Below are 13734 nucleotides of genomic sequence, written 5' to 3' on the forward strand. Positions count from 1 at the left end.
GGACTACTGCCATCACATTGAGGTCAACCAGTGATGACATACTGGGATTTCGTCTGCACCTGCGATGTCTGTTGCTCAAACCAGCGTCGTCGCTTCGGCGGACGCGGTTTAGCGCCGCGCGCCGCTATAATTTCTCGTGAAGTACTTTGATTTGGGCTAGTTGGTTCATATCTTGAAAGAAGTTAGGACGGCGCTAAAACGACAAAGACAAAGAGGCACGAACACAACAGGACGGGCGCCAACTTGCAACTGAAGTTTATTGCAGTTGCAAGTTGGCGCCCGTCCTGTTGTGTTCGTGCCTCTTTGTCTTTGTCGTTTTAGCGCCGTCCTAACTTCTTTCAAGATCATTTCTCGTGTCTGCACGTGGCAGCGATTGTTACTCAGCAAAGGTGTGACGTCATCACTCAGTAAATTTTGCGTCATCTTGTCACATCATGTCGCATGACGGCGGCCTGGGTTCGATTTCCACGTATACCCCAATTTTCTTGCTTTATTTTTCTTATTTTTTATACTAACCGCAGAGAGAGTAGCAACTGCAAGGCTATGACTCAAGCCCTGCAACACTTGCGCGGCAACACGGCGCAGCTGAAGCGTAGTGATGTCATGGTGGTGACGTGATATGAAACACACGTCGAACAAGCTGCCGAAGGGAGCAGTAAAGCTTTGGGCTTGAAATCGTACATTTAAATTCTAAATACAAACCTAGTACCCTTGCCACCTAAGCGTGGCTGGGTGCGGGGAGATGGTGTTTTTTTATTACTATTATTTTGATCTTCGTGCTTGGAACCGCACTTGCTGTGCTGACAGCAGCGCGAGGATGAGCACCGTTGGCCCTGTTCCCACAATGGGGGGCTTCGACCGGTAGGTGACGGCAGGAGACCGAACAGATGGACACGTAAGCCTGCACGCTAACGGCAGCGGTTCCTCTCGAGCGCGCGCGCCCGCCTCGCGAAGCCTGGGCGCGACTCGCCGACCTGGCGCCGCCGAGGACGCCTTCGTCCGGGCGTTCTCACCAGTGGCGCCGAAGGTAGCCAGGCTGCGAAGGCACAACACCTCCAGCCGTGTGAACTCGTCGACGCGGAAGCGCGTTAAGGGTCGGCAGCCGCCCGAGCACGAAGGGCTATACGAATCCATTCTCGAGGAAGCTGGGCTGCACGCCTCGCGGAACAGCGGAGAGCTGAGCGTTGCCAGCTGACGACAGCATGGTCGCACCCATGCTGTATATGCGCTAGGTTGTACGTTAAAGGGGTCAGAACATGAAAATATTGTCGTGTCGCCTCCTGAGAGGGGGAGAGGGGTGCCCCATCAGACAGCGGTGAAAGTGCGTTCGCTCTCTCGTGTTTCGAAACGAGGAACATTGTGCTCGCTGGCGTACGCTTCATCAGTCACACCCATTTAAAGACAGCACGCGTCGTTATAAATGGAAGCAAGTTTGCGCGTGCGTATAGGCTATTGTCACGCTGCAAAGTTATTAACAGAAATACCACTGGAGTTCTCTTCCTGTGAAGTCAACTTTAGCCAAGCACGTTTTCCACCTAACGTGATTACAGTCTTGGAGTGAAAGCAGACCTAAGCAGACTAGGTTGTCTGAGTCCTCCGATGGCGCGCAGGCAGACTCCCGTGGCCTAGCCCTGTGCTGTGCCTGTCACGGTTGGAGGGGCCGCAAAAAGGCCATTCTCTCTCTCTCTCCGGCGAATAGAAAACCCCCTTTCCTCGACGGCGTTAGCGCGCTCCCTAATCAGCCAAGGTCTAGAGCAGCGGCCATGCTCGGCGCGAGGGTCCCGCCTGCGCAGCTCCGTCCCTTGGCCGCGACAGCACCGCTGCGCGGGCGATGCAGCACCGCTTACTTCGGGATGCTGGCCCTGTTGGTCGCCGCCGACGTTCTCTGCGTCACGCTGGTGAGCTCATATTCTCCCCTCTGTGGGAACTTCGCAGCTGGGTGGCAGATCATGCAAAGCGTGCGGCCCCTGTTACTTGTCTCAAAGCACGTATTTTCAACTCGACCGGTTGGTTAATCGTTCAACAACGTCGCATGTAACATCGCTGTAATCTATTCCGCAGCCCGGCGTTGAAAGGTTCTCGCAGGTGCTAGCGCGGGCGTGCACAAAGCTTACAAGCAACGTTGGCGTCACTTTTCAAGCAGGAAATTTTGGCGGGCCAGTTGGTCCAAAAGAGTAAAAATACAATGCTCCGCCACGAAGACAAGAAACGCAAAGGGCCCAAAGAGGAGTGGCTTCGAAAGTGTTCAATATTCAAAAATGAAGCGAAATATACACCAAACAAATAAGCTTGGCTTGTTTGCTTTAAAGTAGAAGTACGCGACTTGCTTGTGTCATTCGTGCCTGCATTTTTCTCGTCTTCGTAGCGCATTATTGCTTGCTTACTGTCCCTTATTAGTCCGAAACGCAATTTTTTTTACCATGACATCTCCTGAAAATGTGGGCTCACGTCAGTGCTACACCGATAGGTTAGCAAGTTAAGTACGTTTATTTGGGCATATTTTGCCGCACTTATGCGCCCTAAATCCTCCAGTTTCATGCCGCAGTTTGAATGACTTGCTATACGTTCGCTTCTGTGTATATCCTTATGGCGACTGATACAGGTGCTTCAGCATCGCAGAGCGTATACACAACAGCAGAGCGCCGTTCCTTGCGTTTCTGTCCGGCAGTCCCTTCGCACTACTTTCCGTCATGAGCAGAAGAGCGGTTATGCGCAGTTTTGTTAACGTGGTTTGGAAAGCTGCTTTCATTTACAAAATGCTCAACCTTTTCAGCAGTGCTCACACTTGAGTCTGAGCATTTTAAGTAGATATATCCTCTCTTGGCTCCTCTGTCAGCTGACGGCATAGCAGGTTGTCTGCTTTTCCATTCGTTCGTCTCTTTCCGCCTTGTTACAGCTTATTTCCGAGCGTTGCCCTAGCGGACACGAAGGACTTTGCCGGCCTTTTTAACACACAACTTTCTGTCTCTCTTCAAGGCTATTTATTACGCAGCCTGTCATACTTTCAAGTTCGCCTGTCTTAAGCACTTGCGCGTTGCTCGCAACCGTACAATGCCGGAGGCCTGGCGTACAATTCTGCCATGGCTGCCGTCCTGTGGCAGGTATACATAGCACCGGCATGCAGACTCGCCGTTGGGGCCCACGGCTGCTCGAACCTGTTCCGCATGACAGCTGAGAGGGATCCTATGCGAGCAAAAGGCGGGCCACGAAAAGAACTGCGAGCCGACACTGGGCGCACGGAAATTACGGCACCAATGAGTCCGCGCAGGGAAAACGAATGAAAAGCTTGGGACACGCGCCGTCAGCGAAAACTGTCACGGCTGCTTGAGTTCCCCGGCAGATGAAAACAGCCACGGCTTTGGGCAACAAAACCCACTTTTTGCGCATGGCTGGTCTACGGCGCCGCACTCCCGGCCTCGCGAAGGCGTACGCGCCCAGCGCGAGCGAGCAAACGTGAGGTGCTGCACCTGGAGGATCGGGTGCGCTGATGTGGTCAGTCACTTGACGGAGTGCAGCGGAGCACTGTTTGCTACGCGAAACCCGCCTGTGCGGTGTGCGTATGTACAGGAAGTTTAAAGCATGCTCTTGCAGGCAAGACGAAGCCGGAGAGAAAAATTCACACGGTGCTCTGCTTCTAAACAATGCGAAACGATTTACTGACAAGACTCCCTTCCCCGAGACCTTGCAAATTTTATGAACCAACTGAACCTCGGCAGCGTTTAAACGATGTTTTAGGCATAACCCTCGGATGTAGGCTTTGTTGTCCGTGGTGCTGGAAACAGTGACAGTCGCGATGGACAGGCAACGAACCGGCAGGCTGGTTTGAAGAAAAGGAGCGGCTGAAGGCGACAGCACGTCGTCCAGCAGTCCAGCCTCTGCCTAGGTGGAAGAAGGGAATCCCCCGAAGGTGCTGTGAGGCCCAAAAGAAACCGCGAGAGCCGAGTGCACTGCCCCGCTAGAACAGAAGCGGACAGGAAGGCACCGAATCAATCATGCAAAGCTGCAAGAGTCCATGCATCCAAGACGTCGACCGATCCAAAAGTGCGAGTAGCCCCACCTGAGTAGTTCTGAAATGTGCTGCGCTGGTCCGGCAGTGCATTAAATTCTTACATATGCTTGTAGGGTCGAAATGGACAGGACAAGAGGGAATTTCTTTTTTTAGTGTCACTCGGGGCGATATTAGAACTGAGAGGAGTTTTATTACAAGTGAAGTATAGCGATGGATATACACTAAGTTCATTTTATGGGACGCGTGGCGCTAACAGGTAGAGCTCATTACTGGCGACAATAACAGCGTTAGAGAAGAAAGTTCTAGTCTGACGCTTATGGTGAAATGCAAGACACAGCAAGCGAGAATGCTTCGCTAGTCTGTAAAAGTGGCCGTGTTCTGTGCATGGAATATTACATGTGGCGTATACGCTGCACTCTTGTGCGTCCAAGTACATTTAACGGGCATGTCTCTTAAACCCTTTCGCAGGGTTCGCCAGCGAGTACTCCTGCTGGCCTGCCATTCTCGTCGCCCGTCCTAGCTGTGAGCTCGAATTCCCGGATGGAAAATGTCACATCTCCCGGGGCACCCCGAGAAGGCGCGACATCCTCAAATGCAGCGTCGATACCCGAGGAAGGCGAGCGTGTTCTAAACCACCTGGTGCACCTGATGGAGAAATTGAACCAGGTTCCCTACCTGGAGGCATTGTCTCGCGGCTCCTTGAACGGCCAGGACAAAATACCGGTCATCAAGGAGGCCGTCAAAGAGCTCAAGGTGGGAGCGCAAGACAATGCGACTCTAAGCGTCACTGTCTACGAGTCGCCGCTGGAAGGCGGTACGTAATCTCATTTCTTTTCTTCAACTTTTCTTTGTGATTGCATTTCTAGTGTTTGCACTCCTCTCATTCTCGACAATACTGCCCGTATACTGGCACTATCCTTTCTTGAACCGACGTCTGTAAAGAACCATTTGCGCTCGTATGAATGAGAAAAAAGAACTGCGTGAAATACTGTAGCTCTTTCTCGGTTCCCGACGGAGGCTGCAATCACGAAATGCTTTATGTTCGATAAAGCAGGAGAGTGTAGTTTCCGTTGTTCTACACTGCTGTGATCATGATCCTCAGATGCCCAAGCGCCATCCGCAGGGTCGTCTCGTCTGAGCATTTGTTCTGTTGCGCTAAAGACTGGACTGTCGATGGAGTGTAGCAGTGGCCTCTCTGTGCGTTAGGCGTGCTCGGCCCTTCACCACTTCGACAACCGTCCCTCGACGTTTGAGTGACGCGGCGCTGCTCCTTCGCGTCAGACAGATCTCTCGACATGCTAGCTAGCGGTCACTACAATATCTTGCAGCACCCCAGGTATCTTGTTTGCCGTGAACTGCGTTTTAGTTGCTAGTGACAGCAGGTCTGTCATATACCGTGATATGTGGGCTTCTATGAAGGATCGGCAGGAAGATATTCGCTCACGGTTCAGGGAGGTCTCACGCGAAGTTCTGCATGGTAGCTGTAGAAAGCATTTCAGGTTTTAATGTTACTCGCATATTGAAAACTTCAAATACCAGAAATGTTTTTTTCATGCGAAGATGTTACAGAAAATTTTGCGCTGTACTGACCAACGGCGTGCTTTTTTTTTTCAAAGGGGAAGCGCTGCCTACAATGCAAAAGGAGTTCATCTTTGTACATCCGCCTGCCAACAGTTCTCAGGACTTGGCATCCGAAGCTGGGAGCTTGCACGGTCATGTTTCCCTTCATGGCATTCAGCGAAGGTAAGGTTAGCGCAAACGAGAATAAAAATCACAACGGAATACATTTTTGTGCGCGGCTGCCAGTGAGCGAAAAACCTTTTTTTTTTCTGCATAAGGCAAGAGAGGGTGCGTGCTCGGTGCGGCGACAATTAGGTCGTCATTCGTCTTGGGTGGCAAACGCTTACGTCAGATATTTGAAAGAGCGTCAGAGGAAGACAAATGCTTCTGACCACGAAAACTTCAGACACTGAATGTGGTCAAACGGTGCTCACTTGGTGACATTCGGGTTTATCTTTTTAGGAGACAGTTGTTTGTCTTTCCAGGGGGCTACCTGAAACCAAAGCCGTAATTAAGCAGCAGCAGAGATGGGATCCGATATTTGTACGGCTTATGCGGCTGAAGTGCGCACGCACAGAAAACTGGAAGAAAAGCCACTTGGTCGCGATGCAGTGCCTGAACACTCGGTACCGGACCGGTACCAGCTCCTGCTAGAAAGGCCGCGCGCTTTTGCAGCCCCGGTGACCACGAGAGCCAGGGCTATCGGTACGGCCAGTGGGCAGCGGGCGGCCGGGGCCGCCAGCACGAGCAGCACGGCCGTCAGAGCGCCGGCGGAGCGCACCGGCACGTGGAGGACGCCCGGGCCAGAGTCCACAAGGAACGAGGCCACGACAAGGGCGGGCAGGCCGAGAGGAAGTACAGGGTCCGCACCGAGATCGAGTACTTCGAGAGGGGTGAGCAGACCGCATTGCCATCTTCTGGCAGTTGAATACAGGGACACGAGTCCCATAGTTTACCACGTCGCATGGGCCTGCCAGGAAATAGAAGCAGCACGCACAGCCCACAGCGCCGCTCAGGAGCAGTGGAAGGCTGAGCGGTCCACGTGGGAATCGGAGGACCAGCTTTAGCTTGCTGAGCAGGGCTAGCCGGGCAGCAAAGGCCGCGGGAGTCCTGGAATGAAGACCCAATCACGGGAATTCTGCAAGACATTTTTATACTCTCTCGAGCAGTATATTGGAGTTTTCGATTTAATCCAACGAAAATAGAATAACATACGCCGAATTTATTTTTGAAATTTGGTTTTAAACGAAAAAGGTCACTTTTCTTGAGATGAACGCCCCAGCTTGCCAGCTCTTGAGTACGAGTGCAGCGGGTGATAAGAGAAAATTAACCTAGTGTAGAATCCAGGGGCGAGACCGTTGGATTAAGTAGTGCGGTTAAGGTTTGGGAGCATTGCTCCGATTCTTTAGAAATACATAAGGACATCGATGTTTCTAAAAGAGCCTCCAAAAAGTGTAATGTTCTGGCTTCCGCGACTGTTCATCGGCTTTTCCCTCGCTTCCGTCATCACTCGGATTGCGCGATCCAAGGCCCTCTGGGTTTTTTTTCCTTCTTTCCGGTCCGAAGCTTTGTTCTTCTGACGTGTTTGCTGCTTTGAAAGTTCGTTGCGCTAATGAAGGCTTGAGCACTGTATCAGAAGAATTTGTTGCAACCAGATTAAGTTTTGTCGGCATGAAAGAGATTAGACAGATATTCCTAGTTCCCCTTGCCTAAGCGAGGAAATTGCGCGTGTTGGCTGCCTGTTGTTTTCACCTGTTATTTTTCTCATGTATTTATTTTTGCGCAGCGTAGATTTTAGAAGTGAACATTTACTTACACTTTTGTCTTGGAGCTCAATCAGTTAGGCTCTACAGTGTTACTTTTTTTTACGACGAGGGCATTCAAAATTGCAACAATTGCTTAAAACACGAACACTTTGCATTAATTGCTGGTACGTCAACTGTTGTTGCTAACAATTAAGGCTCGAGAAGCTACACGTGACTTTAGATCGCACAGGCGTTTCCCATATGACACCCCCACCCCAAAAAAACAAACAAAAAAAAACAACAACAACCGGTAATCGTTCTATGGAAAAGTATATCCGCGGAAAAGAAACCAAAATTGTGCTTTGTTACCTGAAAGCAAACCAAGAACCAACTCAGAGGACGGTTTCGACTATGTAACGCGTGGTCCAGCGATAGCCAAGTGATGCACCCTTGTACTAGCAGGCGACTGTTCCAAACAGAGCCACCCGTTGGGTTATGCGACCCAGGTTGACCCACCGGGTGGATGTCATTAACGCACCCACCGGTTACGCCGACGGCGACGCGCAAGCCAGGGACGGGCGCCTAACATGTATCGCTGTAAAAATATAAAATGTCCCTTGAATTTTCGAAAAATGAAAGCCGAAGACTCCAAATCTTATACGCGTATGTATACTATACATCATTACATTGAGGTACTCTTAATTTCTTCACTTACCTGCTCACTGCTGACACTGTCCTAGCATATCTACGTTGTAACTTTTCTATGCTGCCTTTGTGCACATATCACTGAAACAATTAGTAATCCATAGCAAGCTCGCTGGTATCTGTTTGGGACGCCAGCAGTGAAAACTTGCGAACTTTTGCAAACAGCTCTGTGTTTAATAAGTTCGTGAATGCGAAGATTCGCATGTCGGCGGTTTAAACGCGCTGGTAAATTTTGATTCGCCGGTAATAAGCTTTCTCTCGCACTAAACGCCTGTGACGCTATACGCCAGGCCGTGAATTCACCCTGTCGTCCATCACAGGCATGTGCATCATTGTCAGCATATTTCAGTGACCGCATATATTTATTCATTGTTTAATTCGTTTATTATCATTTTCTGCACACTACTCTCTCCGTTTTTTTCACTCCCGAAACCCCTCTCCACCTCAGAGTAGCATAAAGTTAGCTGTTGGGCTAGTTGGCGTTGTAGATTTAAATTCATAGTTTTCAACCGCAGCGGCCAAAGAAGGTAAGAAGAAGGGCGAGAGGAAGGAAGAACACAGCGCTATGTTCGTCCGTCTTCTTACCTTATTTAGCATGTCAGCCTATTTCAGCACAAGCTAAATTACCTGCATTTCATCAAAGAGCTTAGCTCTCTCTCTCTCACTTCCGGGCGGATGTAGCTGAAATGGCACAGAACTGCAGTATCATGGCAGTGTTTGTTGCGCCTTCGGCTGAATATTATTTCTTGTCGAGTACAATGAACTAGTTAGACGATGTGAAAAGCTTTAATGTTCTCTTGAAGAAAAACGAGGACCGGTTGTGTACTCACCTTATTAGCTGTAGCTGCAAGACACAGGTACTGCAATCCGTATAAAATTTTATACGTTCTGGGCGTTTACATGAAGGCGGCAATATCGAGTCGCGAGTTGGATTGTCGGGTCGAAATCGCCTGCTGGGGTCATGTAAATGTTAGTGCGTCGGGCTAAGCTACTATCTGGTCGTGCTGGATGAGCCCAGTTGCATGCGGTAGGTGTCTCTCGGTCGGCAAGGTGCATATAAGGGCGGGTTAGCGTGAGAGGAGAGGAAAAATGGGAGCCAATTTAGTGCTGGCGCTGTCGCGCCACCGAGAACGCGGTTGCGTGCCATGATCTTGGAGGCTGTCTTTGCATGCTCGCATTGCACTGCTCTGCGTTAAACAGCGCGCCAGTCTTGACTAGCTGAGATCGAGTTGATGTGAACGAGCAGTCGCCGAATTTGGGGGGGGGGGGGGGGGGGAAGCACCTTCTTCTGATCAGCCCGATGCCTAACTAGACCCAGTCCTCTCGGGCTCATGTAAACTATGTTACAAAGGGTACAAATGTCTGATATCTTTTTACCGCAGAAAAGTTCAAGAACGATGAGCACGACAAGCTTAAGGCAGCTCACCAGAGCAAGACAAGCACCGATGCGATCAAGGGCGTTGACAGGTTTGCCTCCCAGGGACACCAAAGCCACCAGAGACACCTCGGTGGCGGCTACGCACAGGGAAGCCACGTACGTATATGAGATAGCGCGGACTGAAATCACCACAAAACGCGTGTGCAGATGCGCCGTGTCTTAAAGGGCACGTGTTGAGAACCTCTGAGGGACGACCTGCGTTAGTGCTCTAGGATTTGTCTTTTTCAGATGCTTGGGCCCGCATTTGTTGCACATTGCTGTGTTATGCACGTTGTTTCTGCCCATGGCTGTGCAGCAAGCCGTGGGCGTCGGCTACGCGCCCGTGTACGTGCACGGCGCACCGTCTACAGGTGGCAGAGAAGGCGTGGAGGGCGGCAGCCGGGGATTCTCCCAGAAGGACGCGCAGAACCACGAAGAGTACCACCATCAGGCCGGGTCCCAGGGCTTCACCGACAAGGACAGAGGACACCAGCGCGCCGGATGGAGGGAACGAGGATACCGCATCGTGGCAGAGAAGGAATACGTCGACAGAGGTAGCGAATATATAAAGTTTTTGTGGGAGTTTCCTGATGCCCTCATAGCGATTGATTCTTTGTGACGGGACGCACACTTCCTAACATTGGCGTCGAATGACGCAGCGGGCATCTGTTTTTGTGACATTTAAGTACGGAATTCGGACGGAGTATGGAAGATTAGCTTACATCTGTGAGCTCATGATGAAAGTAGCACGAAAGACCAGGACTATGGGAATGTTAGTATCACACGGCACAAGCGCCTGGTCTTTCACGCTACTTCCGTCATGACTCCGGTTGGACTCGCCCAGCTTTGCGCTTCACCGCTTGTGCGAGCTTTATTGGAATTCGATGCCTGACTTTGAAAGCTTGAAATTTGTTATTTGTAGTTCAATTCACTCACAAAATTTAGTCTCTTGCTGACGTGCCTTATTGGCATAGTGCTTGAAGCAGCCAAATGCCTGGCACTTCATTTTTGCATGCGAATTTTATTCCAGATAAGCACCACGACAAAGGGTACGGCGTAGACAATCAGGAGAGAGGACATCGGCTCAACTCTCATGGGCAACACGGCCACAAGCAAGGACACGACGACATCAAGAAGGCAAAGGAGCACTACAGCCACGGGGTGCACGATTCGGCGCACCATGAAAAGATTCTCAAGAATGCGAAGAGCCCCTATGGAAAGACATACCGCGTTGAGGGATCCTCCGTATACCCTGAAGGACGACGTGATCACCTTTCCAGCTCTACAGATAAAGTAGCAGAGCTCGAAAATGGAAATTCCACGCATCCGGATGAAGACAACAGTGATGCATCTAGAAGTAAAAAGGTCATCCGAATTCGGGTCCTAAGCAAAGTTCCTGACCTTGCTTCGGTCACTATCGGCGGACAAGTCATTGATGCACAATCGGATTTCCGAGTTAATAACGCAGACTCCGAAGACAGCGCTCTGCAGCCGGCAGGATATGTTGAACCGCCCAGAGACATTCCCATGCTCGTTGACACCGGTCGAAGTGCTGAAACTGTCCCAAGCGACCGATCCGCAAACTCTGAACTGACGCCAAAGAAGCATTTTGTTCCCATTGAAGTACTGAAAGGCCTGCATGAGAACGTTCGCGGTGGAACAACCCAAAACATAAACGTCAACAGCCAGCACCACGCTCCTAACATTTATGGCCTAGCGACATACCGCCCAAGACCTGCTAGTGGCCGCCAGATTTATAACGAAAGGTCTTTTGAGGCTGTAGCTATAAATCCTGTGTTACAATCAGGAGATAAAGGCACACAGGTTAATGTGAATTACGGTACGCCGGCATACCGCCCAGCATCGAACGTCGACACTCCTGGAACAGTTCCTTACGCGCACACCGCAGAAAATGGGGGACAACCTTACCACGACCATCCCGAATATAGCGGACCCCCTCCATCTAGCTCGACGAGCGGCGGTGTTGCACAAAGTCGAGAAAACTACGGATCGGAGCGAAACGGTGCCACCGAGCCTGGCTCGTTAACCGGGGTCCCTGCCCGGACACCATACACTAGAAGTTCTGAAGACCAAAGCGCAAGGGAGTTACTGAAAACAGAGGAAAACAGCCGTCAGAAGCTGCCAAGTGCTTACCTGGGCACGTTTGGTTCGAACCAGGGCTCGCCGGTATTCCGGGTTTCAAGTCAGCCTCCAAGTTTCCAATCTGCGGGTTACCGGCACTTTTCAGGGAACGGTGCAACCTCTATCGTACATCAGCAGCCGGCAGCGCAGGTTGTCAGAGATCAAGTTCCCGGATATCCGAACCAGGCGGTCCAACATCCGTTCACATATCCCTACGCCGTGGACACTGCGGTGGTCGTCTCACGTCAGGAGGGTGGAACCTCTCCAGCAGTCCACGCCGCTACTTACCCAGTATACATAGAAGGTACGGCGGTCCTCCCAGAAAGTTACAGAGCGCCGGCAGTTAGGGACGCCATCCAAGTGAGCTACTCCCCCCTTGCGGCCAACGGTTACGACGGGACGAATAACCCTGCAGCGGGCCTTTACCCTCGCATACAAGAAGCCTCAGAGATTGTTTCTGTGGAGCAAGAAAAATACACTGAACCAAAGCGCACCTTCAAGACATTCGAGGATGGAAACAGTTCGCCACCGCTTCCAGTATCAGAAAGTGGAGAACGTGGCCATGACAATGTGTTTAACGGCACCGCTGCGACCAAAGCCGGGGAAGCAGACCTAGACGGCAGCCTGCAAGTATGTCAAGGAGACAACTGCACACTGCCCGTTGAAAAGTCGCGCTTGAATCAGATTGCCCTCGCGAAAGCTGAGGCCATCTTCAGGCACTTTGAGCAGATGAAGAATCCGCACAGAAAATGTAGAACTGGAGCATGTCAGTCCAGAAAACCGCCCAGCCAAGACCGAAAATGTGCGAGCAAGAAACTCGTAACTGGATTGTGTCCTTCCAAAAAGCGCATTCCTACGACATCACCTGCGAACGGCTACGATGGAAGTGACAACGACAATACCAACTTCAAGCTGCCCGCCCGTACCCCGGACCGGAAATCAAGCGCTGAGACGGCAAAGGAGAGTCGTGAGCAACAGCAACGCCGTCAGGACGAGGGCCGGGCGAAACCGAGCACTATGGAAGAACAAGCAATGATGGCTGCTGACGATGAACTGAGGCTTGCTAAGCCTGTGCTTGAAGGCATGGGGTACATGCTTGACGCAGACACACCAGCCAGAAAACCTCTCTTTCGCAACAAGATGGTAAAAATCGTAAAGAAAGATTATTTCAGTCAACCGTTATTGCTCAGTTCAGGGGGAAAGGTTGGAGAAGATGGCTTATGGCACGCTAAGAAGTCGGCAAGTTGACAGCCAGCACGATTGCGTAGATGTAATTTTAATAACGAATACTATCTGCAGTGGTTGCCATGTGGTGTGTAAATAGTTTGTTTCTGGTGATGCCGTTTCGAAATCAGAAGACACGTGGTATAGCGTTTGCAATCATGGTACTGCAGAAAGGGAACGAATAAAAGAGCCATAGAATGTGCTCGCCGTGCATTGGGTGCTATCTTTTACGGCAAGTGTATATTTCTTGCTATCCTCCGGCCCATCTCAGGAGCATGACGAAATCGCGTGCATGAAAACGTGTCGTGTTGATCCTATTCGCCACAACACTTCGCGCGTGTACTGGGTTATAAGTATTGCGTCACGGGTTCCATGAAGTTTATTTTATGGCTGCAGATACACGCGCACTTACTGCTGATATCTCCTCAGGGGAACAAAACTGAAAAAAAAATCGGGTACACGCTCTTTTCGCCATGTCGAAGTGTCCTTGCGGTGTGAAGAGACAGTTTTTACTTATATAAAAAACTTCTTTCCCAGAACAACTAGAAGCACTATTTCCGGCTGCGAGCCCCTCGACAGTTTTCTCTCTTTTCGTTCTGAAGCAGCGGATGTTCCTTTCTCCGCGTGCGTGGTGCACGGTTCACCAGTAACGCGAGCCACCGGGTAGGCGGCAGCGCATGTTACGGCGACAGCCGTTGTTGCAGTAAAACGAGCAAATCCGGTGTTGGGTTCGCGTGCCTCACACCCGTGACTCCGTCTTGTCTCCGTGACTCCGTCACATGACACATACCCACGACGGGGGATCGGCCTGGATTCAGTGGGGAGACCCCATAGAATAGGGTAAACTGGTGCCAAGCTATTGATAACTAATGATGCATTCGTCTAATTCTTGCCGCTCTTGATATGCTTTTACGGCGACAGCCGTTAGTGAA

The 13734-nt window shown here is 50.9% G+C and overlaps 1 protein-coding gene across 1 annotated transcript; it reads left to right on the top strand.

Moving 5' to 3' along the window:
- The first annotated feature begins 1757 nt into the window (after positions 1-1757).
- LOC144096901 (uncharacterized) lies at positions 1758-13004 on the top strand. Its single transcript, XM_077629723.1, has 7 exons — positions 1758-1898; positions 4478-4823; positions 5626-5752; positions 6245-6462; positions 9402-9553; positions 9753-9990; positions 10467-13004. Exons 1-7 carry the CDS (start codon positions 1764-1766, stop codon positions 12824-12826), a joined length of 3576 nt encoding a protein of 1191 aa, XP_077485849.1. The 5' UTR covers positions 1758-1763; the 3' UTR covers positions 12827-13004.
- The last annotated feature ends 730 nt before the right edge of the window (positions 13005-13734 follow it).

Source organism: Amblyomma americanum, chromosome 7, assembly GCF_052857255.1.
Source record: "Amblyomma americanum isolate KBUSLIRL-KWMA chromosome 7, ASM5285725v1, whole genome shotgun sequence".
NCBI lineage: Eukaryota > Metazoa > Arthropoda > Arachnida > Ixodida > Ixodidae > Amblyomma > Amblyomma americanum.